At 37.5% G+C, this 27,787-nt stretch overlaps 1 protein-coding gene across 2 annotated transcripts in view; it reads right to left on the bottom strand.

Moving 5' to 3' along the window:
- LOC133634992 (disintegrin and metalloproteinase domain-containing protein 10-like) overlaps nt 1–27,787 on the bottom strand; it is a 90,505-nt gene that overhangs the window by 36,172 nt on the left and 26,546 nt on the right. For both annotated transcript variants that reach the window (XM_062027656.1, XM_062027655.1), the window contains 4 exons: nt 16,480–16,568; nt 13,627–13,749; nt 5,823–5,915; nt 5,573–5,741 (listed from right to left, as the gene is read on the bottom strand). In XM_062027656.1, coding sequence (XP_061883640.1) covers nt 5,573–5,741; nt 5,823–5,915; nt 13,627–13,749; nt 16,480–16,568 — 474 coding nt within the window. The remainder of the gene's footprint in view (nt 1–5,572; nt 5,742–5,822; nt 5,916–13,626; nt 13,750–16,479; nt 16,569–27,787) is intronic.

Here is a 27,787-nt window from a genome sequence, read left to right as displayed (position 1 = left end):
TTTTTGTTAAGTACATAACTCCACATGTGTTCATTCATAGTTTTGATGTGACAATCTACAATGTAAATAGTCATGAAAATAAAGAAAATGCATTGAATGAAAAGGTGTCTAAACTTTTGGCCTGTACTGTATATATATACATACATATATGCATGTATGTATATACACTGTGTGAATGTGTGTGGATATATATATATATATATATATATATATATATATATATATATATATATATATATATATATATATATATATATATATATATATATATATATATATATATATTTGTATATCCATATGTACATATACATACATACAGTATATGTGCATACATGTATGTACACTACCGTTCAAAAGTTTGGTGTCACATGTAAATGTCCTTATTTTTGAAGGAAAAGCACTGTACTTTTCAATGAAGATAACTTTAAACTAGTCTTAACTTTACAGAAATACACTCTATACATTGCTAATGTGGTAAATGACTATTCTAGCTGCAAATGTCTGCTTTTTGGTGCAATATCTACATAGGTGTATAGAGGCCCATTTCCAGCAACTATCACTCCAGTGTTCTAATGGTACAATGTGTTTGCTCATTGGCTCAGAAGGCTAATTGATGATTAGAAAAGCCTTGTGCAATCATGTTCACACATCTGAAAACACTTTAGCTCGTTACAGAAGCTACAAAACTGACCTTCCTTTGAGCAGATTGAGTTTCTGGAGCATCACATTTGTGGGGTCAATTAAACGCTCAAAATGGCCAGAAAAAGAGAACTTTCATCTGAAACTCCACAGTCTATTCTTGTTCTTAGAAATGAAGGCTATTCCACTAAATTGTTTGGGTGACCCCAAACTTTTGAACGGTAGTGTATATATATTTATATATATATATATATATATATATATATATATATATATATATATATATATATATATATATATATATATATATATATATATATATATATAATATATATATATGTATACATATATATATATATATATATATATATATATATATATATATATATATATATATATATATATATATATATATATATATATATATATATGTATATATATATGTATATCTATATATACGTATATACAGTATATGTACATACATGTATATATGTGTATATATATATATATATAGCTCCTCCCCCCGACCCTGAGAGGGACAAGCGGTAAAATAGTCTACTGTAATAAATGACAGCGTGGTATTTGGATTTTTAGAACATTTGCATTTGTTTGAGCTGTCCTATCTATTGTGGACAGCTGCAGCTGTCTTATCTAGTCTTGAGCATGAACTGATGAAGCCTACTCAGATGAGAGGCCAAACATGTACGGAGACAACCGGAGTGCTGAGCATATAAACACACATAAGTGAAGTTAACTTAGCAGGTTTGAAGACGTTCCTTCTGCACTTCATACTTTGAAAACCTCTGTCCTTTAATGATGAATGACTTTGTATCGGCTGCTCAGATAATCATATGATATTGAAAATGGGCATATTAGAAGTATCCAGTAACAACCGTGTCCGCGTCACTCCATTTACTGCGTCATGAGATGAAATGAATAACTTCAAGACCCGCATAAGTCCTTCTCAGATTGTTAATAATGAATGGGTTAGTGTTTTCTATACCGACCATTGTTCACTGTTTGACTCATTTCTCTCTACCAAGCCTTTTGTAACATTCCACACTACAAAATAATACAAGTGTGAGTTATTCTTGCCGTTTAATCAGCATCAATATTGACCAATGCAATATTCAATATGGGTATGGTATGGAAAGTGAACAAATAGTAAAGGAACATCCCTAATTGTTGTGTTTTCATATGAAATGAAGGTCCACACCAGCAGACAAAATGTGATCCAGCACAAAAACTGTATCAAAATATCCTTCTTGGTTTGGATTGACGTAGTCGGATAAATATTCATTTAACAATACTGGATTAAATATGTTCTTTATTTTCTCAAACTGGAAAAGATTAGGCTGACATTGAATTCTGTGAACTTTGGGGAAGTCTGGGTGGGTCCTGAAATATGTCAAGAAGACTGATCTCCACTTTCAGATTGATGAGCTTTTTGTTTGGCTTTTGTTGAGGTCCTTTGCAAGTGCAGTTGTCTGTGGCTTTGGAGCAATGGTTGCTTATTATTTGCATTCCCATGTCTTAGTTTTTGTTTTGTCAACCTAAATGGATAAAGAAAAGTTACAAAAACAATAGTGCATGTTTATTATTGTTGATGTAGTTCATCACTGAGAGGTGTCTCTAATATTGTGACTCCAAACATATTTGCATTATTAGCAATGTTTGCAGTTTTCTAATATCAGTACAACTACTCATTTCTATTCTATGGCAATAGGAATAATACAATAAATATTAACACAAGTTTTGACAGGTACAACAAAGAGTAAACATAATCATCTCAAAGGCGTAATGTATTTATACAAATTAAACTTGATGAAATGATGAGTGAGTGTAATCTTTGTACTGTATTTTTCAGACTATAAGGCACATTTACAATAACCGCTTTTTTGAATGCTAGGGGAACAGTGCCAGAGGAAAGTGATAAGTTTATAATATTTAACACTGATGGACCTAATAATACAAAAAGCTCCTTGATAAGTTTCCCAGGAATTGGGTCAAGTAAACAAGTTGTTTGTTTTGTCCCATTTACACATTTTAAAAATTCTTCCAATGTTATTTCATCAAAGAGAGAGAAACTATTTTGGAGGGCAGTATCCGTCGTATATACAGTCGTATTTGTGTTAATAGAACCCAGTTGTAGCTGAGATGCATTGTCTTTAATCTCTTTTCTAATGACTTCAACTTTCTTATTAAAGAAATTCATAAAGTCATCTGCCGAGTGGGTGGAACTACTGGGAGGAGTCCCTTGTTGGGTTAGCGATGCTACTGTACTAAACAAAAATTTAGGGTCATTTTTGTTGAGGTGGATGAGATTTGAGTAATATTTAGCTTTAGCTGAGGTAAGCATGCGTTTATAAGTTATTAAACTATCACTCCATGCTTGATGGAAAACCTCAAGTTTAGTCGCACGCCATTTGCGTTCCAGCTTTCTACATGATAATTGATGAGCTCTAATTTCTTCTGTAAACCATGGGGTGCGCCTTTTAGGGGCCCTTTTTAGCTTTAGCGGTGCTACAATATCAATGGTGTCGCGCAGAGCGTCGTTAAAGTTGTTAGTGAGGTTATCAATAGAGCCCACATAATTTGGGAATGGTGCCATTACCGAAGGCAGTAGGTCAGTAAGAGTCGTCGTTGTGGCAGCATTAATGTTGCGGGTGCTATAGTAGTTATTATTATTATTATTAGTTTGTTGACAATGAGTCAGAACTTCGAATTTTATAAGGTATTGATCGGACATTACTTTAGTGTACAGGAGTATCGTAACTTTAGAGGTGGTGACACCCCTGACAAGCACTAGATCTATTGTATTACCGTTGCGATGCGTGGGTTCATTTATTATTTGTGTAAGACCACAGCTATCAAAAATGGAGAGTGCACCTTATAACCCGGTGCGCCTAATGTACGGCATAATTCTGCTTTTGCTTACTGACCTCGAAGCTTTTTTATTTGGTACATGGTGTGATGATTAGTGTGACCAGTAGATGGCAGTCACACATAAGAGATACTGCAAGATGACGCCAGTAAACACCAAAACTTTAAATGTTCCATTGAGAATATAGAACATTACACACGGCGCTCAAAAATCTATCAAAATGTTTTTAGTACGACTTTGGTAAACTATGAAGCCACACCGCCTGATGGATTATTATGGTGTGTGTATAAGGACCGCACCCATTAGCAGACATATTACCTGCCGTTTTCTTTCGCAATATTATGCAAAAGCAACTTTGCTTACCTTCTGGTACCTGCTGATCTGTATTTGGGATCTGCATAAGTCCTGAAAATGTGCGCGCGTCCGCTATTGTAGTCCGTGGAGACGCCGTAGTCATAAGCTTCTTCTTTTTCTCTATCTTCTTGTTATGTGACATTCATCCTCCACTGTTGTCATTTCTAATATAAAGTAGTGTCAAGTTCTCACTTCTATCTGCAGAGGAGGGTAGTAACGTGCTACATTTACTCTGTTACATCTACTTCAGTAACTTTTGGGATAAATTGTACTTCAAAGAGTAGTTTTAATGCAACATACTTTTACTTTTACTTGAGTATATTTATAGAGAAGAAACGCTACTTTTACTCCGCTCCATTTATCTACATTCAGCTCGCTATTAGCTACTAATTTTGATCCATCTGTTAATGCACGCTTTGTTTGTTTTGCTTTGTCAGACAGACCTTCAAAGTAGGATCTATGCATGCCTGCGTTTCACCAATCAAATGCAGTCACTGGTGACGTTTCACCAATCAAACAAAGCCAGGCGGTCACATGATTAACAAGCTTAAGCTTCCATGACCTCAACAAAGCACATGGTGGTAAGTAACGTTAGTAGATATGTTGGCTGTCACCGTAGGCTGATGTTAGCTTCCATGCTATGAATCACTGTCAAATGTACATCGTGTGGGGACATTTATTAACGCACTGCAGCCTCATAGACACACACACACACACACACACACACACACACACACACACACACACACACACACACACACACACACACACACACACACACACACACACACACACACACACACACACACACACACACACACACACACACACACACGCATGCATAGAAACACCAATCAGAAGTGCACAGTGTGTTTACCATGACCCCGACTTAAACAAGTTGAAACACGTATTGGGGTGTTACCATTTAGTGGTCAACTGTACTGAATATGTACTGTACTGTGCAATCTACTAATAAAAGTTTCAATCAACCAATCAATCAATCAATCAATCAATCACTCAATGTTCCCAGGTGCAGCCCACACCTATCAGTTTATGGTTTGCGTAAAGGCTAACTTGTTATTTTCCTTTGTAATCTCTGCCTACTGAGCCTACGGTGCTGTTAAGTTATTGTGGCTCAATTTGCCTTCATTTTTTTTATTTTAATGTATTATTATTTAATATATATTATTGTTTTAGTTGCAAAATAATAGGCAAAATAAGAACAAAAAGTGCAAACTACAAGTCCATGCAGTGGATGTTGGTTAGAAGAAAGCTGGGGAGTGGTCTATGTAGGCAGCTCAGCCTCAATGAAGGGAACTGGGGAGCAGTTTAGGCAGTTAGGCCTCCATGAAGAAAGCTAGGGAGTGGTCTATATAGGCAGCTCGGCCTCAATGAAGGGAACTGGGGAGCAGTTTAGGCAGTTAGGCCTCCATGAAGAAAGCTAGGGAGTGGTCTATATAGGCAGCTAGGCCTCAATGCATCAACAGTGCACCATGCAGAGATTCAAACATGGCTCATTACAACAACATTAGTTCACCTTTCAAGTCCAATATTTGTCTTGAGGATGGACACACAAATCTGCCCAAGTCTCTGTAGGTGCCATAAGGTCTTTGGAATGTTTCTACTGCTGAACTCTGCAATGGCTAAGCCTGCATTAGCTGCAGATGAAGGATTATGATGAAGACTCCAACTCACCAGGCTTGCCCTCCCAAGCGAGGCCGAGCACGCCGCTGTAGTCTCGGTTGGTGAAGAGGTAGGACAAGCAGTAGTTGCCCCAGTTGTTTTCCGAGTAGAGACTCAGCAGCTTCTCTGGTCCGATGTAGAGAGGATGCAGAGGATCCTTCTTCTTCTCCTCGCTCATCACCTGACCAGGACAGGAATGAGCAGCCATTAAGTGCATCCATTATATTATAACACATCTATTATGCACAGAGACTCTTCTTACAGTGAGGGACTTCAGTTTGAAGTGGATCAGCTTGATTCCATCAAACTCCACTTTGTCGTACACGTCATTGACAGCACGCATGTATGAAGCCACCTGGGAACAAACATCATGTCATGTATGATGTCATGTATGAAGCCACCTGGAAACAAACATCATGTCATGTATGATGTCATGTATGAAGCCACCTGGGAACAAACATCATGTCATGTATGATGTCATGTATGAAGCCACCTGGGAACAAACATCATGTCATGTATGATGTCATGTATGAAGCCACCTGGGAACAAACATCATGTCATGTATGATGTCATGTATGAAGCCACCTGGGAACAAACATCATGTCATGTATGATGTCATGTATGAAGCCACCTGGGAACAAACATCATGTCATGTATGATGTCATGTATGAAGCCACCTGGGAACAAACATCATGTCATGTATGATGTCATGTATGAAGCCACCTGGGAACAAACATCATGTCATGTATGATGTCATGTATGAAGCCACCTGGGAACAAACATCATGTCATGTATGATGTCATGTATGAAGCCACCTGGGAACAAACATCATGTCATGTATGATGTCATGTATGAAGCCACCTGGGAACAAACATCATGTCAGGGAGTCAACAATAGTCACACAATGGACACTCAAACACTCAATGCATCAAAAGTGTGTACTGCACTTCACAATGTTTATGTGAGACAAGAACACACATGATTTTCATGCATTCTAACTCAATGCATCAAAATCCTTGAAATTGCCACAAATGCCAGTGACATGTATTGTTGACTGCTGTTTGTGTACATGCCAGTGACATGTATTGTTGACTGCTGTTTGTGTGCATGCCAGTGACATGTATTGTTGACTGCTGTTTGTGTACATGCCAGTGACATGTATTGTTGACTGCTGTTTGTGTACATGCCAGTGACATGTATTGTTGACTGCTGTTTGTGTACATGCCAGTGACATGTATTGTTGACTGCTGTTTGTGTGCATGCCAGTGACATGTATTGTTGACTGCTGTTTGTGTGCATGCCAGTGACATGTATTGTTGACTGCTGTTTGTGTGCATGCCAGTGACATGTATTGTTGACTGCTGTTTGTGTACATGCCAGTGACATGTATTGTTGACTGCTGTTTGTGTGCATGCCAGTGACATGTATTGTTGACTGCTGTTTGTGTGCATGCCAGTGACATGTATTGTTGACTGCTGTTTGTGTGCATGCCAGTGACATGTATTGTTGACTGCTGTTTGTGTGCATGCCAGTGACATGTATTGTTGACTGCTGTTTGTGTGCATGCCAGTGACATGTATTGTTGACTGCTGTTTGTGTGCATGCCAGTGACATGTATTGTTGACTGCTGTTTGTGTGCATGCCAGTGACATGTATTGTTGACTGCTGTTTGTGTGCATGCCAGTGACATGTATTGTTGACTGCTGTTTGTGTGCATGCCAGTGACATGTATTGTTGACTGCTGTTTGTGTGCATGCCAGTGACATGTATTGTTGACTGCTGTTTGTGTGCATGCCAGTGACATGTATTGTTGACTGCTGTTTGTGTGCATGCCAGTGACATGTATTGTTGACTGCTGTTTGTGTGCATGCCAGTGACATGTATTGTTGACTGCTGTTTGTGTGCATGCCTGTGACATGTATTGTTGACTGCTGTTTGTGTGCATGCCAGTGACATGTATTGTTGACTGCTGTTTGTGTGCATGCCTGACGTGCTTTGTGCATGACATGCCAATGTGCACCTGACGTGCTTTCAAGCTGAACCACATCAGCAGGTGTCAAACACCAGATCATCATTTTACATGGCCTGCAAATAATATGCCTCAATAAAGTATTCCTCCACTTGTCTCCAGAGTGCACTTGCATACTTTAATGCAACAAATATTATCTTATTATACATTTCAAACATGTTTTTGTTCCAATTTAAATAAATACTTAAGAGTTTGTTTGACTTATGATTTTAAAGGAAGTTATCCATCAGATTGTACAATAAGTACAATATATTTTACAGTAAAAAACTGCTGGTTCACTCGCTAGAATTTTACGGCAAATAAACAGTGGTGCCGCTTTTCAATTTACAGTAATACACTGTAAAAACTACAACCATAGATTTTACAGTAACCAAACAGTGGTACAGTTTTTCCATTTACGGTAATACATCGTAAAAACAATTGTAGATTTTGCGGTGAAAAGAAAGCTGGCAGCTCAGTCGACATAATCTTACCGTTAAAACGATGGTACGGTTGGTCTATTTACAGTATTTTACTGTAAAATCAAATGTAGATTTTTGGTAAACTTCGGGTGACTGAGCTGCCAGGTTTTTTTTTACTGCAAAGTCTACATATCCTTTTTTACAGCGTGTTTAAACGTATGTATATTTATATGTACATCTATATACCCTATTTTTCAGACTATAAGTGGCAGTTTTTTTCATAGTTTGGCCGGGGGTGCGACTTATACTCAGGAGCGACTTATGTGTGAAATGATGAACACATTAGCGTCAAATATCCAATAATATTATTGACGTAAGAGACTAGACGTATAAGATTTCATGGGATTTAGCGATTAGGAGTGACAGATTGTTTGGTAAACGTATAGCATGTTCTATATGTTATAGTTATTTGAATGACTCTTACCATAATATGTTACGTTAACATAGCAGTTGGTTATTTATGCCTCATATAACGTACACTTATTCAGCCTGTTGTTCACTATTCTTTACACATTTTAAATTGCCTTTTGATTGATTGATTGAGACTTTTATTAGTAGATTGCACAGTACAGTACATATTCCGTACAATTGACCACTAAATGGTAACACCCCAATAAGTGTTTCAACTTGTTTAAGTCGGGGTCCACTTTCAAATGTCTATTCTTAGTGTTGGCTTTTATCAAATACATTTCCCCCCAAAAATTGTGTGACTTATACTCCAGTGCGACTTATATATGTTTTTTTCCTTCTTTATTATGCATTTTCGGCCAGTGCGACTTATACTCCGGAGCGATTAATAGTCCAAAAAATACGGTATATATGTATATCAAAATATATATGTATATATATATATATATATATACACATATGTGTATATATATGTATATATATATATATATATATATATATATATATATATATATATATATATATATATATATATATATATATATATATATATATATATATATATATATATATATATATATATATATACATATATACATATGTATATTTATATATATATGTATATTTATATATATATGTATATATACATATATATACATATATACATATATATACATATGTATGTTTATGTATATATATATATATATATTTATGTGTATACGTATATATATGTTTTTGTATATGTATGTATAAATGTACATGTGTATGTATATGTATGTATGTATGTATATATATATACATATATATATGCATATATATGTATGTTTATGTATATGTATATATATATATTTTTTTTTAATGTGTATACATATATATATGTTTTTGTATATGTATGTGTAAATGTACATGTGTATGTTTATGTATATGTATATATATATATATATATATTTATGTGTATACGTATATATATGTTTTTGTATATGTATGTATAAATGTACATGTGTATGTATATGTATATGTATATGTATGTATGTATGTATATATATATACATATATATGTATATATATATATATATATATACATATATATATATATATATATATATACATATATATATACATACATATATACACACATATATATATATATATACACACATATATATATATATATATATATATATATATATATATGTATATATATATATATATATATATATATATATATATATATATATATATATATATATATATATATATATATATATATATATATATATATATATATATATATATATATATATATATATATATATATATATATATATATATACATATATATGTATATATACAGTATGTACAGCAGATATGAGCATCTACATCAACAATATGATTTGCCTGAGTGGCTGGACACGACAGATTTAAAAAACAAAAAAGTTTAATAAAAAATAGATTAGATTTTTTAATCGATTAAGAATCATTACTCATAAGAATCGCTATTCATTCAAAAATCTATTTTGACACCCCTTATATATGTCAGGCTTGTCACTGACAGTTTTGGTTATGTTTTAGTTTTCCCTCTGTTTGTGTTTTGTTTCCTGTCAGCGCTCTTATTTTTGTTCAGTTTCCTGCTTGCCTCCCTTAGCGCTGTTCCCCTCAGGTGCGACTGATTGGCACCTGGGTTAGGGTGATTGACAGCCACACCTGCTGTCAATCAGTCAGCTGCTATTTATGCCTGCCTTGCCCTCCAGTCAGTGATGGACTATTGTTGGCTGTATGCTGTGGACTGCCTGTTTCTCCAATGCTGTGAGCTATTCCCTGGATGCTGACTCCTGACTCCTGACTCCTGACTCCTGACTCCTGGATCCTGACTCCTGGATCCTGACTCCTGACTCCTGACTCCTGGATCCTGACTCCTGACTCCTGACTCCTGACTCCTGACTCCTGGATCCTGACTCCTGACTCCTGACTCCTGACTCCTGTCCCTGTTTGCTGTTTGCTGTTTCCTGCTTTCTGGTTCATCTTTTCCTTGCTTTTTTTTTTAACATTAAAACCATGTTTTCTTGTACCAAGCCTGTCATCTCTGCATCTTGGGGTTCATCACCACCACTGCGGTGAGGTTCATGTCAGGTGAGGCACTGACTTCATCACAGTCAGATTTACAAACATATGAACCCTAAAGAGTATCTTATTCCCCATTTGATTGGCAGCAGTTAACGGGTTATGTTTAAAAGCTCATACCAGCATTCTTCCCTGCTTGGCACTCAGCATCAAGGGTTGGAATTGGGGGTTAAATCACCAAAAATGATTCCCAGGCGCGGCGCCGCTGCTGCCCACTGCTCCCCTCACCTCCCAGGGGGTGAACAAGGAGATGGGTCAAATGCAGAGGACAAATTTCATTACACCTAGTGTGTGTGTGACAATCATTGGTACTTTAACTTAACTTTAACTTTACACATACAAACTGTAGCACACAAAAGCACATTTAATAAAAAAAAAACATTATTATGGTCTTACCTTTACTTATAAATGAAGTCCATGCGCCGCTCCTTTTGAACAAAAGCATCGATAACTTGTTTATAGAAGTCTTCCTTATCTTTCTTCAGTTTTAAAAGTCTCTCTGTCTCGATGGAGATCTTCCTTTAAATATTACCTCCTGCTTCCATTGAAAGTCCAGTTTAGAAAACTGTTTTATTTTAGATATGTAATCCTCCATGTTAAAAGTCCAGACGAGAGGAAAAAATAAACGATCGCTGCTAACTGTTGCTGCTTGTTGTCACTTCTTCTGCAGCCGAGTAGTCGCAAGAATGATCTCTGGGATCACTACCGCCCTCTACCACCAGGAGGCAGGATTACTGCGAGCCTCACCCAGTGCCTCTTCGCAGCCGTTTTATGATTGCTCAGCACAAGAAATACGTTACACACATACAGTTGTTGACAAAATACACTGAACATTATATACCTCAGCTAACTCAACTATGGAAATGTATAATATAATTCATATAGCAATACGGTGTCACTGCACAGCAGGCCAGCAGTTAGCCCAGTCATTGCGCAATCCATGGTGAGGCTCAACTGGCTGGTGACTCACCGCAAGTCTCTTCTCAGTATTTGAACGGCAAATGTGAAAATTCAGCGATTTTGAATAAAAATAATCTAAAACTGGTGAAGTTAAATGGAAAATAACTTTATAGTATAATCACTGGATACATATAACAATTTAATTATTTTTTTTTCTTTTTACATTTTTTTTCTTTCCATGATGGCAGGTGAGGCGGGGCCTCACCTGCCTCCCCTGACTGCACGTCACTGATATATATATATATATATATATATATATATATATATATATATATATATATATGAGAGGAATGATCTATAATCTACAATTAACTTTCACCAACTCAAAGGTGATGCAGCAGCTCAGTATAGCAGCATAAGCTAGTTAGCACTATGTGATCACGACGCCGCTAACAATAGTTTGTCTGCGTTAGCACTTACATTAACCATATTACTAATACTTGCTTAATATTCAAGACAACTCTTGTATTTTAGAGGACTTTATGGGCGCAATAGATCACTGCCATTAGCTGAATTGTTAGCCACCTCACACTTGCCATATTTCACGACTTAGAGTGCATATAAAAAGAAAAACATGTGTTCCTGTTTTGTATAAGGATTGTGAATGACTTGCAACAAGTGCAGTTCCCCTTTAAAGTCAAATATAGATGATGAAAAAAGCAGAAATAGTCACTACTAGCATGAGTAAAGCTGTGTGTGTGAAGGTCACCTGAGCAACGACCGCCTTCACTGACTTCAACTTCTTGAAGTAGTAAATATGTGTGAAGGTCACCTGAGCAACGACCGCCTTCACCGACTTCAACTTCTTGAAGTAGTAAATATGTGTGAAGGTCACCTGAGCAATGACCGCCTTCACCGACTTCAACTTCTTGAAGTAGTAAATATGTGTGAAGGTCACCTGAGCAACGACCGCCTTCACCGACTTCAACTTCTTGAAGTAGTAAATGTGTGTGAAGGTCACCTGAGCAACGACCGCCTTCACCGACTTCAACTTCTTGAAGTAGTAAATGTGTGTGAAGGTCACCTGAGCAACGACCGCCTTCACCGACTTCAACTTCTTGAAGTAGTAAATGTGTGTGAAGGTCACCTGAGCAACGACCGCCTTCACCGACTTCAACTTCTTGAAGTAGTAAATGTGTGTGAAGGTCACCTGAGCAACGACCGCCTTCACCGACTTCAACTTCTTGAAGTAGTAAATGTGTGTGAAGGTCACCTGAGCAACGACCGCCTTCACCGACTTCAACTTCTTGAAGTAGTAAATGTGTGTGAAGGTCACCTGAGCAACGACCGCCTTCACCGACTTCAACTTCTTGAAGTAGTAAATGTGTGTGAAGGTCACCTGAGCAACGACCGCCTTCACCGACTTCAACTTCTTGAAGTAGTAAATGTGTGTGAAGGTCACCTGAGCAACGACCGCCTTCACCGACTTCAACTTCTTGAAGTAGTAAATGTGTGTGAAGGTCACCTGAGCAACGACCGCCTTCACCGACTTCAACTTCTTGAAGTAGTAAATGTGTGTGAAGGTCACCTGAGCAACGACCGCCTTCACCGACTTCAACTTCTTGAAGTAGTAAATGTGTGTGAAGGTCACCTGAGCAACGACCGCCTTCACCGACTTCAACTTCTTGAAGTAGTAAATGTGTGTGAAGGTCACCTGAGCAACGACCGCCTTCACCGACTTCAACTTCTTGAAGTAGTAAATGTGTGTGAAGGTCACCTGAGCAACGACCGCCTTCACCGACTTCAACTTCTTGAAGTAGTAAATGTGTGTGAAGGTCACCTGAGCAACGACCGCCTTCACCGACTTCAACTTCTTGAAGTAGTAAATGTGTGTGAAGGTCACCTGAGCAACGACCGCCTTCACCGACTTCAACTTCTTGAAGTAGTAAATGTGTGTGAAGGTCACCTGAGCAACGACCGCCTTCACCGACTTCAACTTCTTGAAGTAGTAAATGTGTGTGAAGGTCACCTGAGCAACGACTGCCTTCACCGACTTCAACTTCTTGAAGTAGTAAATGTGTGTGAAGGTCACCTGAGCAACGACCGCCTTCACCGACTTCAACTTCTTGAATGTGTGTGAAGGTCACCTGAGCAACGACCGCCTTCACCGACTTAAACTTCTTGAAGTAGAGGTGGTCGGTGGTGAGGTGCAGCAAGCAGCTGATGTTGGCCTCCTCTGTCATTCTCCGCCCGCGGCTCACTGACGCCTCCTGTTGGACGCACAGAGAAAGGTCACATGGGGGCGGGGGGTATACATGCGTCACATGGGGGTGGGGTGGGGGGGGGGGGGGTGGGGGGGGGGTGTGTATACACACTTGTGAAACCACAGGAAAACAATTTGCACTCTCCTACGGGAACAACATCTGCTCAGATCATTTCACAATGTGCCCAGACTGGAAATGATCTCCATGTTGTTAGAAATGTCCTCACAGTCATTGTTGACACCCCCACCTGGTAAACAAGAAGTAAATGTCCTCACAGTCATTGTTGACACCCCCACCTGGTAAACAATAAGTAAATGTCCTCACAGTCATTGTTGACACCCCCACCTGGTAAACAATAAGTAAATGTCCTCACAGTCATTGTTGACACCCCCACCTGGTAAACAAGAAGTAAATGTCCTCACAGTCATTGTTGACACCCCCACCAGGTAAACAAGAAGTAAATGTCCTCACAGTCATTGTTGACACCCCCACCTGGTAAACAAGAAGTAAATGTCCTCACAGTCATTGTTGACACCCCCACCTGGTAAACAAGAAGTAAATGTCCTCACAGTCATTGTTGACACCCCCACCAGGTAAACAAGAAGTAAATGTCCTCACAGTCATTGTTGACACCCCCACCTGGTAAACAAGAAGTAAATGTCCCACACAGGAATATCATGTGGCTACAGTGGAGGAGGAGAGGAGGCCATGTTTACTGGCACGACTTTTGTTGACATGTTCCAAGTTGTCCATTAAACTGTAGCTGTAGATAAAGTTCATGGTGGACATAAGTTTATGTACACCTGCACTAGCTTGTCTTCTTAGTTGTCCATTAAACTGTAGCTGTCGATAAAGTTCATGGTGGACATAAGTTTATGTACACCTGCACTAGCTTGTTTTCTTAGTTGTCCATTAAACTGTAGCTGTAGATAAAGTTAATGACTGTATGATGGACACTAGAATGCGACAGTCAGAGAAACATAGCCAGGACTTGTGATCTCGCCAGAAAGATGTCCAGGCATGGAGTAATTGTCTCTGGCCCCGTGCCTGCGAGAGGCAATGATGAGAGATATAACACATTAGTCTCGCTTAACAAGTGGCTGACTAGCTTCTGTAGGCAACAGGGACTAACGTTTATTGATAACTGGCCCTCTTTCTGGGGCAATCCAGGTTTGCTGATGAGAGACGGCCTTCACCCTAACCAGGAAGGCACCATCATCCTGACTAGTAACATATATTTCTGTTTGAGTCACACTTGACTAACTACACTAGAGCAAGCCCGGTCACAGGCAATTACAGAGTCTGCTAGTCCGGGTGAGGAGTCAGTTAAGCTAGAACTAGCCAGCGCCAGGCTGGATAATCCCTGCACACATAGCAATTCTCTTAGAATAATACACAACTCACATCATGTTTTTTCTGTAGTGACTGTGTGAGAGGTGGACATGCATTCTACTGAGGTGGCAAATTATGATGCGTTCAGTTTATCGCAGCACCAAGCAAACAATCTGAAAATTTCCATCATATCAATTCCTAGATATGGTTGAAACTATTTAAAGTGCACTACGCATAATAAACGCAACATTATTAATATTTCTACAACGGATAATTTCAACAAAAACTCCTCAAAACAGCCCACTACTTACAGTATAATATGGGCTTTTTAAACATAAGATCATTGTCTCCCAAAACGTTATTAGTTAATGAGGTCATTAGAGACAGGGTACACCCTGGACAAGTCACCACCTCATCACAGGGCCAACATAGATAGACAACATGTTTTACTTAATTAGTGCGGACAATCAAATAATGCACAATCAAGCATTAGTTTAGGAACAAGACAGGACATTTATAATGTGTACACCAGGTGTATCATATAATGTGTACACCAGGTGTATCATATAATGTGTACACCAGGTGTATCATATAATGTGTACACCAGGTGTATCATATAATGTGTACACCAGGTGTATCATATAATGTGTACACCAGGTGTATCATATAATGTGTACACCAGGTGTATCATATAATGTGTACACCAAGTGTATCATATAATGTGTACACCAAGTGTATCATATAATGTGTACACCAGGTGTATCATATAATGTGTACACCAGGTGTATCATATAATGTGTACACCAGGTGTATCATATAATGTGTACACCAGGTGTATCATATAATGTGTACACCAGGTGTATCATATAATGTGTACACCAGGTGTATCATATAATGTGTACACCAGGTGTATCATATAATGTGTACACCAGGTGTATCATATAATGTGTACACCAGGTGTATCATATAATGTGTACACCAAGTGTATCATATAATGTGTACACCAGGTGTATCATATAATGTGTACACCAGGTGTATCATATAATGTGTACACCAGGTGTATCATATAATGTGTACACCAGGTGTATCATATAATGTGTACACCAGGTGTATCATATAATGTGTACACCAGGTGTATCATATAATGTGTACACCAGGTGTATCATATAATGTGTACACCAGGTGTATCATATAATGTGTACACCAGGTGTATCATATAATGTGTACACGAGGTGTATCATATAATGTGTACACCAGGTGTATCATATAATGTGTACACCAGGTGTATCATATAATGTGTACACCAGGTGTATCATATAATGTGTACACCAGGTGTATCATATAATGTGTACACCAGGTGTATCATATAATGTGTACACCAGGTGTATCAAGTGACTTTCCTACCTGCTGGGGTATTAAGCTTTGAGCAAGTAGGTTGAGATGTTCTGCACCACAGAATCCAGGATGGAGTCCAGTTCCTCTTGTAGGCAGGACTACATCAACACAAAGAGGTATACATCAACACAAAGAGGACTACATCAACACAAAGAGGACTACATCAACACAAAGAGGACTACATCAACACAAACAGGACTACATCAACACAAACAAGATTACATCAACACAAAGAGGACTACATCAGCACAAAGAGGTATACATCAACACAAAGAGGACTACATCAACACAAAGAGGACTACATCAACACAAAGAGGACTACATCAACACAAAGAGGACTACATCAACACAAAGAGGACTACATCAACACAAACAGGACTACATCAACACAAAGAGGACTACATCAACACAAACAGGACTACATCAACACAAACAGGACTACATCAACACAAAGAGGTATACATCAACACAAAGAGGACTACATCAACACAAAGAGGACTACATCAACACAAAGAGGTATACATCAACACAAAGAGGACTACATCAACACAAACAGGACTACATCAACACAAACAAGACTACATCAACACAAACAAGACTACATCAACACAAACAGGACTACATCAACACAAACAAGACTACATCAACACAAAGAGGACTACATCAACACAAAGAGGTATACATCAACACAAAGAGGACTACATCAACACAAAGAGGTATACATCAACACAAAGAGGACTATATCAACACAAACAGGACTACATCAACACAAACAGGACTACATCAACACAAAGAGGACTACATCAACACAAACAGGACTACATCAACACAAACATGACTACATCAACACAAAGAGGTATACATCAACACAAAGAGGACTACATCAACACAAAGAGGTATACATCAACACAAAGAGGACTACATCAACACAAACAGGACTACATCAACACAAACAAGACTACATCAACACAAAGAGGACTACATCAACACAAACAGGACTACATCAACACAAAGAGGACTACATCAACACAAACAGGACTACATCAACACAAAGAGGACTACATCAACACAAACAGGACTACATCAACACAAAGAGGACTACATCAACACAAACAGGACTACATCAACACAAACAGGACTACATCAACACAAAGAGGTATACATCAACACAAAGAGGACTACATCAACACAAAGAGGACTACATCAACACAAAGAGGACTACATCAACACAAAGAGGTATACATCAACACAAAGAGGACTACATCAACACAAACAGGACTACGTCAACACAAACAGGACTACATCAACACAAACAAGACTACATCAACACAAACAAGACTACATCAACACAAAGAGGTATACATCAACACAAAGAGGACTACATCAACACAAACAAGACTACATCAACACAAACAAGACTACATCAACACAAAGAGGACTACATCAACACAAAGAGGTATACATCAACACAAAGAGGACTACATCAACACAAAGAGGACTACATCAACACAAACAGGACTACATCAACACAAAGAGGACTACATCAACACAAACAGGACTACATCAACACAAAGAGGTATACATCAACACAAAGAGGTATACATCAACACAAAGAGGACTACATCAACACAAAGAGGACTACATCAACACAAACAGGACTACATCAACACAAAGAGGACTACATCAACACAAAGAGGTATACATCAACACAAAGAGGTATACATCAACACAAAGAGGACTACATCAACACAAACAGGACTACGTCAACACAAACAGGACTACATCAACACAAACAAGACTACATCAACACAAACAAGACTACATCAACACAAAGAGGTATACATCAACACAAAGAGGACTACATCAACACAAACAAGACTACATCAACACAAACAAGACTACATCAACACAAAGAGGACTACATCAACACAAAGAGGTATACATCAACACAAAGAGGACTACATCAACACAAAGAGGACTACATCAACACAAACAGGACTACATCAACACAAAGAGGACTACATCAACACAAACAGGACTACATCAACACAAAGAGGTATACATCAACACAAAGAGGTATACATCAACACAAAGAGGACTACATCAACACAAAGAGGACTACATCAACACAAACAGGACTACATCAACACAAAGAGGACTACATCAACACAAAGAGGTATACATCAACACAAAGAGGACTACATCAACACAAAGAGGACTACATCAACACAAAGAGGACTACATCAACACAAACAGGACTACATCAACACAAAGAGGTATACATCAACACAAAGAGGTATACATCAACACAAACAGGACTACATCAACACAAACAGGACTACATCAACACAAACAGGACTACATCAACACAAAGAGGTATACATCAACACAAAGAGGTATACATCAACACAAAGAGGACTACATCAACACAAAGAGGACTACATCAACACAAACAGGACTACATCAACACAAACAGGACTACATCAACACAAACAGGACTACATCAACACAAAGAGGACTACATCAACACAAAGAGGTATACATCAACACAAAGAGGACTACATCAACACAAAGAGGACTACATCAACACAAAGAGGTATACATCAACACAAAGAGGACTACATCAACACAGACAGGACTACATCAACACAAACAGGACTACATCAACACAAAGAGGTATACATCAACACAAAGAGGACTACATCAACACAGACAGGACTACATCAACACAAACAGGACTACATCAACACAAAGAGGTATACATCAACACAAAGAGGTATACATCAACACAAACAGGACTACATCAACACAAACAGGACTACATCAACACAAAGAGGTATACATCAACACAAAGAGGTATACATCAACACAAACACAATTCATGAGAATACATTCACTACACTTTCTCTTCAATATTTCTCATGCTCCCTGCACACTTTCTTATGTACATCTTTGTTATGTACAGTATGTATGATCTTCCTTTGTTATGTACAGTATGTATGATCTTCCTTTGTTATGTACAATTGCATACAATTTCGTTGTACAATGACAATAAAGATATATTCTATTCTATTCTATTTTTTGTTATGTACAGTATGTATGATCTTCCTTTGTTATGTACAGTATGTATGGATCTTTGTTATGTACAGTATGTATGGATATTTGTTATGTACAGCATGTATGGATCTTTGTTATGTACAGTATGTATGATCTTCCTTTGTTATGTACAGTATGTATGATCTTCCTTTGTTATGTACAGTATGTATGATCTTCCTTTGTTATGTACAGTATGTATGGAAGAAGCAGATGCTGAGAACCACTGTGTCTGATATCATTTATCTTGAATTTATTATATTCATATATTTTAATGAACAAAACAGTGTCTGATATCATGTATCCTGAATTATGTAATTAATTATTGCTTAATGAATACTGGGTTGTCCTATATCTTTTATACTCATTAATTTAATATTGTTTACTAAACAACTTAGTGACTGATATCATTTATTCCAAATTATAAAATTAGTTCTTTAAAGAATACTTTGGTGTCTGATATCATTTATTCTGAATTAATTCATTGGCTATAGTTGAATAAAAATATATTGTCTGATATAATTTATCCCGGATTATTAAATGAATTGTTGTTTAATAAATACTTTAGTGTCTGATATCATGTATCTCAAGTTATAAAAGTCCTTGTTCTTTAATGAATACTTTAGTGTCTGATATCATTTATCCTGAATTAATTAATTGAATATTGTTTAATGAACAATACAGTGTCTGATACCATTTATCCCGGATTATTCAATTAATTGTTGTTTAATGAATACTTTAGTGTCTGATATCATTTATCCTGAATTAATTAATTTAATATTGTTTAATGAACAATACTGTGTCTAATATATCTTTTATCCCGGATTATTAAATTAATTGTTTAATGAATACTTTAGTGTCTGATATAATTAATCCTGAATTTATTAATTTAATATTGTTTAATGAACAATACAGTGTCTGATATCATGTATCCTGGATTATTAAATTAATTGTTGTTTAATGAATACTTCATTGTCTGATATCATGTATCCTGAATTAATTAATTTAATATTGTTTAATGACGTACATAGTGTCTGATATAAATCATCCCGAATTATTTAAAAAAAAAAAGAATTAAATTAAATTAAATATAGTTTAATGAGCAACACAATGTCAGATATCATGTGTCCTGGATTCATTAATTTAACATTGTGTCTGATATCATTTATCCCAAGTGATATAATTAATTGAGTGTCTGATATCATTTATCCTGAATTCATTAATTTAGTATTGTTCAATGAACAACACAGTGTCTGATATCATTTATCTGGAATTATTGGTTTAATATCGATTAATGAGCAACACAATGTCAGATATCATGTATCCTGATTTCATGATTTGATATGATGTAATGAATTATTGTTTGATTAATACTTTATTGTCTGATATCATTTATCCTGAATTCATTAATTTATTATTGTTTAATGAGCATCTCAGTGTCTATCAATGATCTGGAATTGTGTGTTTATTCTAATCTAATGAACAACACAATATCAGACATGGTGTATGTTGACTTGATGCATTTGATGAACAACACAATATCAGACATGGTGTATGTTGACTTGATGCATTTGATGAACAACACAATATCAGACATGGTGTATGTTGACTTGATGCATTTGATGAACAACACAATATCAGACATGGTGTATGTTGACTTGATGCATTTGATGAACAACACAATATCAGACATGGTGTATGTTGACTTGATGCATTTGATGAACAACACAATATCAGACATGGTGTATGTTGACTTGATGCATTTGATGAACAACACAATATCAGACATGGTGTATGTTGACTTGATGCATTTGATGAACAACACAATGTCAGACATGGTGTATGTTGACTTGATGCATTTGATGAACAACACAATATCAGACATGCATTTGATGAACAACACAATATCAGACATGGTGTATGTTGACTTGATGCATTTGATGAACAACACAATATCAGACATGGTGTATGTTGACTTGATGCATTTGATGAACAACACAATATCAGACATGCATTTGATGAACAACACAATATCAGACATGGTGTATGTTGACTTGATGCATTTGATGAACAACACAATATCAGACATGGTGTATGTTGACTTGATGCATTTGATGAACAACACAATATCAGACATGGTGTATGTTGACTTGATGCATTTGATGAACAACACAATGTCAGACATGGTGTATGTTGACTTGATGCATTTGATGAACAACACAATATCAGACATGGTGTATGTTGACTTGATGCATTTGATGAACAACACAATATCAGACATGGTGTATGTTGACTTGATGCATTTGATGAACAACACAATGTCAGACATGGTGTATGTTGACTTGATGCATTTGATGAACAACACAATATCAGACATGCATTTGATGAACAACACAATATCAGACATGGTGTATGTTGACTTGATGCATTTGATGAACAACACAATATCAGACATGGTGTATGTTGACTTGATGCATTTGATGAACAACACAATATCAGACATGGTGTATGTTGACTTGATGCATTTGATGAACAACACAATATCAGACATGGTGTATGTTGACTTGATGCATTTGATGAACAACACAATATCAGACATGGTGTATGTTGACTTGATGCATTTGATGAACAACACAATATCAGACATGGTGTATGTTGACTTGATGCATTTGATGAACAACACAATATCAGACATGGTGTATGTTGACTTGATGCATTTGATGAACAACACAATATCAGACATGGTGTATGTTGACTTGATGCATTTGATGAACAACACAATATCAGACATGGTGTATGTTGACTTGATGCATTTGATGAACAACACAATATCAGACATGGTGTATGTTGACTTGATGCATTTGATGAACAACACAATATCAGACATGGTGTATGTTGACTTGATGCATTTGATGAACAACACAATATCAGACATGGTGTATGTTGACTTGATGCATTTGATGAACAACACAATATCAGACATGGTGTATGTTGACTTGATGCATTTGATGAACAACACAATATCAGACATGGTGTATGTTGACTTGATGCATTTGATGAACAACACAATATCAGACATGGTGTATGTTGACTTGATGCATTTGATGAACAACACAATGTCAGACATGGTGTATGTTGACTTGATGCATTTGATGAACAACACAATATCAGACATGGTGTATGTTGACTTGATGCATTTGATGAACAACACAATATCAGACATGGTGTATGTTGACTTGATGCATTTGATGAACAACACAATGTCAGACATGGTGTATGTTGACTTGATGCATTTGATGAACAACACAATATCAGACATGGTGTATGTTGACTTGATGCATTTGATGAACAACACAATATCAGACATGGTGTATGTTGACTTGATGCATTTGATGAACAACACAATATCAGACATGGTGTATGTTGCACTTGATGCATTTGATGAACAACACAATATCAGACATGGTGTATGTTGACTTGATGCATTTGATGAACAACACAATGTCAGACATGGTGTATGTTGACTTGATGCATTTGATGAACAACACAATATCAGACATGGTGTATGTTGACTTGATGCATTTGATGAACAACACAGTGTGTGAAATGATCATTTATATCATGTATTGTCTTTGAATAAATATGCGGTGTGTAATGTAATTGTCATGAATTGAACAATTGAATGAAAGTGTTGGTTGATGTTATTGTTTAACGACTACCACATTGTCTGTTTTCATTTATCCTAAATCCATGACTGTTTATAGAAAACTAAAATGTTTGTATTGTATTTATTAAATGATTACCTTCCGCCCGATTGTAGCTGAGATAGGCTCCAGCGCCCCCCGCGACCCCGAAGGGAATAAGCGGTAGCAAATGGATGGATGGATTATTTATTTTGGCTCATATTTTTTACTCCTGTATTTATTCTTTCCTCTACTACGACACATTCTTGACACTTTCTGCTGCTGGGAGAAAATAAGACAGGAAAATGTCAACCAGGAAGTGAGCCAATTATCAGTAATTGCTTGGACATGAAGAAAGAGTAGAATTAAATAAGCTGTGCTTCTTCCTACTCCTTTTCAGACATTGTGCATATGAATGTTCATGCTAGATGTTTTCTACTCTAACTTTGTTGAGTACAAAGTGAACATTTAAGATTGTTGAAGGCAAGGTGGGTTCTTCAGCACACAAACAAGCACGGAAGCTTCCGGTGTAAAGTAGGTTAAAGGACACGACTCCAGCTTTAAAGATTGCTTGTGTGCAGGCAAGAATTAGCGGAAAAGCGTGTGAAGTTGTGGACGTGCTTGTGTTGTGTTTGTGGCCGCTATAAAGCAATATCGGAGATAAACCTTTTCCGCTAGCCCTTTCACATGCACTCTTAATAATAGTATTGGGACACCTGGCCATTCAAGTAACAGGAAGTGAAAATGTTTTCTCCAGCTTTAACAGCTTCCACTCCCCATAGGCAAGACTTTCCGCAAGTTTGTCTTCAGGAATTTGCATCTATTTGTGAGGTTACAAGTCACTGATTGGGAAGTGAATTATATTTATATAGCGCTTTTCTCTAGTGACTCAAAGCGCTTTACATAGTGAAAGCCAATATGTAAGTTCCATTTAAAGCAGTGTGGGTGGCACTGGGTCAAGTGTCTTGCCCAAGGACACAACGGCAGTGACTAAGATGGCAGAAGCGGGGATCGAACCTGGAACCCTCAAGTTGCTGGCACGGCCACTCTAGCAACCGAGCTATACCGCCCCACACTGATGATCTGTGAGTGTCTGGCTTGCAGTGCTACTTCTGAAAAGTCATTCAATAAAGTTACTGAGGTACTTTTGAAGAAGGTTCAAAGATCTGGCGTGAGCTGTAGAAAGATGAGTGTGTAAGTTTGTGTTGCCAAGCCAGGCTCCAGGTAGAATAGCATTAGCCTAGCATTAGCTGTGGGAGTGACTGGTGAATGTTGTGGCTGGTTCTCTGCAATCGGGGTATTTTAGGATTACCTGATTATCACTTCATTGTACACCCCGCCTACCGCCACCCTGAAGGGACAAGCGGTAGGAAATGGATGGATGGATGAGTTCATTATTCCCCCATAGTAGTAGCCAATAGGGCTGCGAATCTTTGGGCACCACACGATTGGTTTCGATGCTTAGTGGTAACGTTATGATTCAGAATCGATTCTTGAGTCAAACTTTTTTTTAATAACATTGGGTGCCAGTTCTATGATGACCTACAGTACATTCCTCCATGAAATAGACAAACAGCTCTGATAACTTGGTTTGAACAAAATACCATCCAAACATGAAATAAAGTCAAATATCTCTATTTTAAGTAAATGTGTACAGCATCTACATCAACTATTAATCACTGAGTGGCTGCACAGGACAGACAACAAAATGTATGTATTGGTTTTTTCTTAATTGATTAAGAATCGTTACCAATAAGAATCACAATTAATTCAAAAATGTATTTTTTTTTTTACACAGCCCTCCTAGTTTTGGATGTGATAAACTGGACAGTTGACTCCACTAAACATGTCTGTCACAAGATACTGCAGAAGTAGACCGTAGGCATGTAACGGTACTCCGTATAATCCTGCATGGGACAAGATACTGCAGAAGTAGACCGTAGGCATGTAACGGTACTCCGTATAATCCTGCATGGGACAAGATACTGCAGAGGTAGACCGTAGGCATGTAACGGTACTCCGTATAATCCTGCATGGGACAAGATACTGCAGAGGTAGACCGTAGGCATGTAACGGTACTCCGTATAATCCTGCATGGGACAAGATACTGCAGAAGTAGACCGTAGGCATGTAACGGTACTCCGTATAATCCTGCATGGGACAAGATACTGCAGAAGTAGACCGTAGGCATGTAACGGTACTCCGTATAATCCTGCATGGGACAAGATACTGCAGAGGTAGACCGTAGGCATGTAACGGTACTCCGTATAATCCTGCATGGGACAAGATACTGCAGAAGTAGACCGTAGGCATGTAACGGTACTCCGTATAATCCTGCATGGGACAAGATACTGCAGAGGTAGACCGTAGGCATGTAACGGTACTCCGTATAATCCTGCATGGGACAAGATACTGCAGAGGTAGACCGTAGGCATGTAACGGTACTCCGTATAATCCTGCATGGGACAAGATACTGCAGAGGTAGACCGTAGGCATGTAACGGTACTCCGTATAATCCTGCATGGGACAAGATACTGCAGAGGTAGACCGTAGGCATGTAACGGTACTCCGTATAATCCTGCATGGGACAAGATACTGCAGAGGTAGACCGTAGGCATGTAACGGTACTCCGTATAATCCTGCATGGGACAAGATACTGCAGAGGTAGACCGTAGGCATGTAACGGTACTCCGTATAATCCTGCATGGGACAAGATACTGCAGAAGTAGACCGTAGGCATGTAACGGTACTCCGTATAATCCTGCATGGGACAATCAGTCTTTAACTACAAAAAATACAAAATAAAAACAATTGTTATATTATTCAAGATCGGATTATATGGAAAAAATAATCATCAGAGAGTTTTCTTTATTTATGATCTATTACCTGGTATACATTACAAGAATAAAATACTAAAGGTCTTCAAAAGAATCACAGTTTATTTTAACTATTTTCCATAAAAGATAGTAATAGTTTAGTCTTTATTTGAAGGGACAATGTACAGAAACATGAAGTTCAAAGACAGATATGTTCTGTACCAGATTATAGCTACATAGCTCATTTCCATCTGCAGTCCCTGGCTACCTAAATTAAAGGGATACAAAAATCATGCAATAAAATTATGACAATAAAATCATACACAAGTATTAAGAAAAAAGTCATAAAATGCCCTTTCATGGACACATACTTAATATACAATACAACCACACCTCATTTACATCATCACACAGACAATACATGCTTTTGTTCACATCTGTCATCATTTGTAAAAACAAGCATGATTTTAACAAACACACCTCACAATTTACAATAAAAATGCTCTCATGGATAAATATAATACACATTAGGTTGATGTGTCAAACATAATGTCCACCTTAGTGACCGTGTGAGCAGCTTTGATTGCTCCAAAGCCACTTTTTAACTTCAATTGTGAATGAAGAGTCATCTGTTAGACTTTTCAAGTTTGTTGTGAGGTCCTTCCATTCCTTTATGGCTTTATATGAAAAGGCTGATGGTGCAAAAGAGGTTTTACATCTGGGTATGCTACACTGCCCCCTGGTGGAGGCTCGTGTGTTTCTAGTTGTCACAGCAGATGTAAACTGGACAAAGTGCTTAAGTGGCGCTGGTGCAGTGTTATTTAAGATTCGATGGGCCATTCGTATTGATGCTAATCTTTGAATGTTAGCTAAATTTAACAATCTATATTTTTGGAGAACTAAACGGTGATGGTGGTGTTGTGGTTTTCGGTCAAGGATTTTGAGGGATTGTTTGTGCAAAGTTTCCAATGGCCTCAGTGTCATTTTGCTTGCCTGCGACCAACATGTTATACAATAATAAAAAGGAGACATAATCATTGCATTAAAATAAGTTTGAGCTGCCTCCAGTGTTAATGAATTCCTGATACATTTGAACCTTTTTATGTTGTATTTAAGACTCTGGCACATCTGTTTGATATGTTTTTAAAGCCAAGTGTTGGCTCTAAAATGACACCCAGGTAATGATATTCACTAACATTTTGTATTATTTCCTTATTAGCCGTTATATTTGGAAAGGATGACATTTTATATTTGTTTACAAAATACATTGTTGCAGTTTTCTTAATGTTTAATGTAAGACAAGAGTCATGTAGCCATCTTGCCACCTTCTCCATGGCTGCTGGAAGTTTTCAGCGTCCTTTCCCCAAGTATAAATAACCGTGTCATCTGCATACCTCTGGATATTTACCTCCTCACATACAGATGGCAGGTCGTTTATATACATGGAGAAAAGAAGAGGGCCGATATTAGAGCCTTGTGGCAGGCCAATATCAGTAGCGGTGAGACTGGATGTTGTGTTATCAATACGGACACATTGGGTCCGACCAGATAGATATGACATAATCCAGGCCAGAGTATCTGTCGACAGTTTAAAAGATGTTCATTTTGTAAGTAACGTGGGGTGACTGACTGTATCGAATGCCTTGCGGAGGTCTAAGAATATTGCTCCAACTACACCTCCATTATCAAGGTTTTGTTTGATTGTTTCTAGCAGAAGGCAACATG

The sequence above is a fragment of the Entelurus aequoreus genome, linkage group LG19 (genome assembly GCF_033978785.1).
Source record: "Entelurus aequoreus isolate RoL-2023_Sb linkage group LG19, RoL_Eaeq_v1.1, whole genome shotgun sequence".
NCBI classification, from domain to species: Eukaryota; Metazoa; Chordata; class Actinopteri; order Syngnathiformes; family Syngnathidae; genus Entelurus; species Entelurus aequoreus.
Note: the sequence above shows the minus strand (reverse complement) of the source record. Positions and strands in the feature narration are given on the sequence as shown.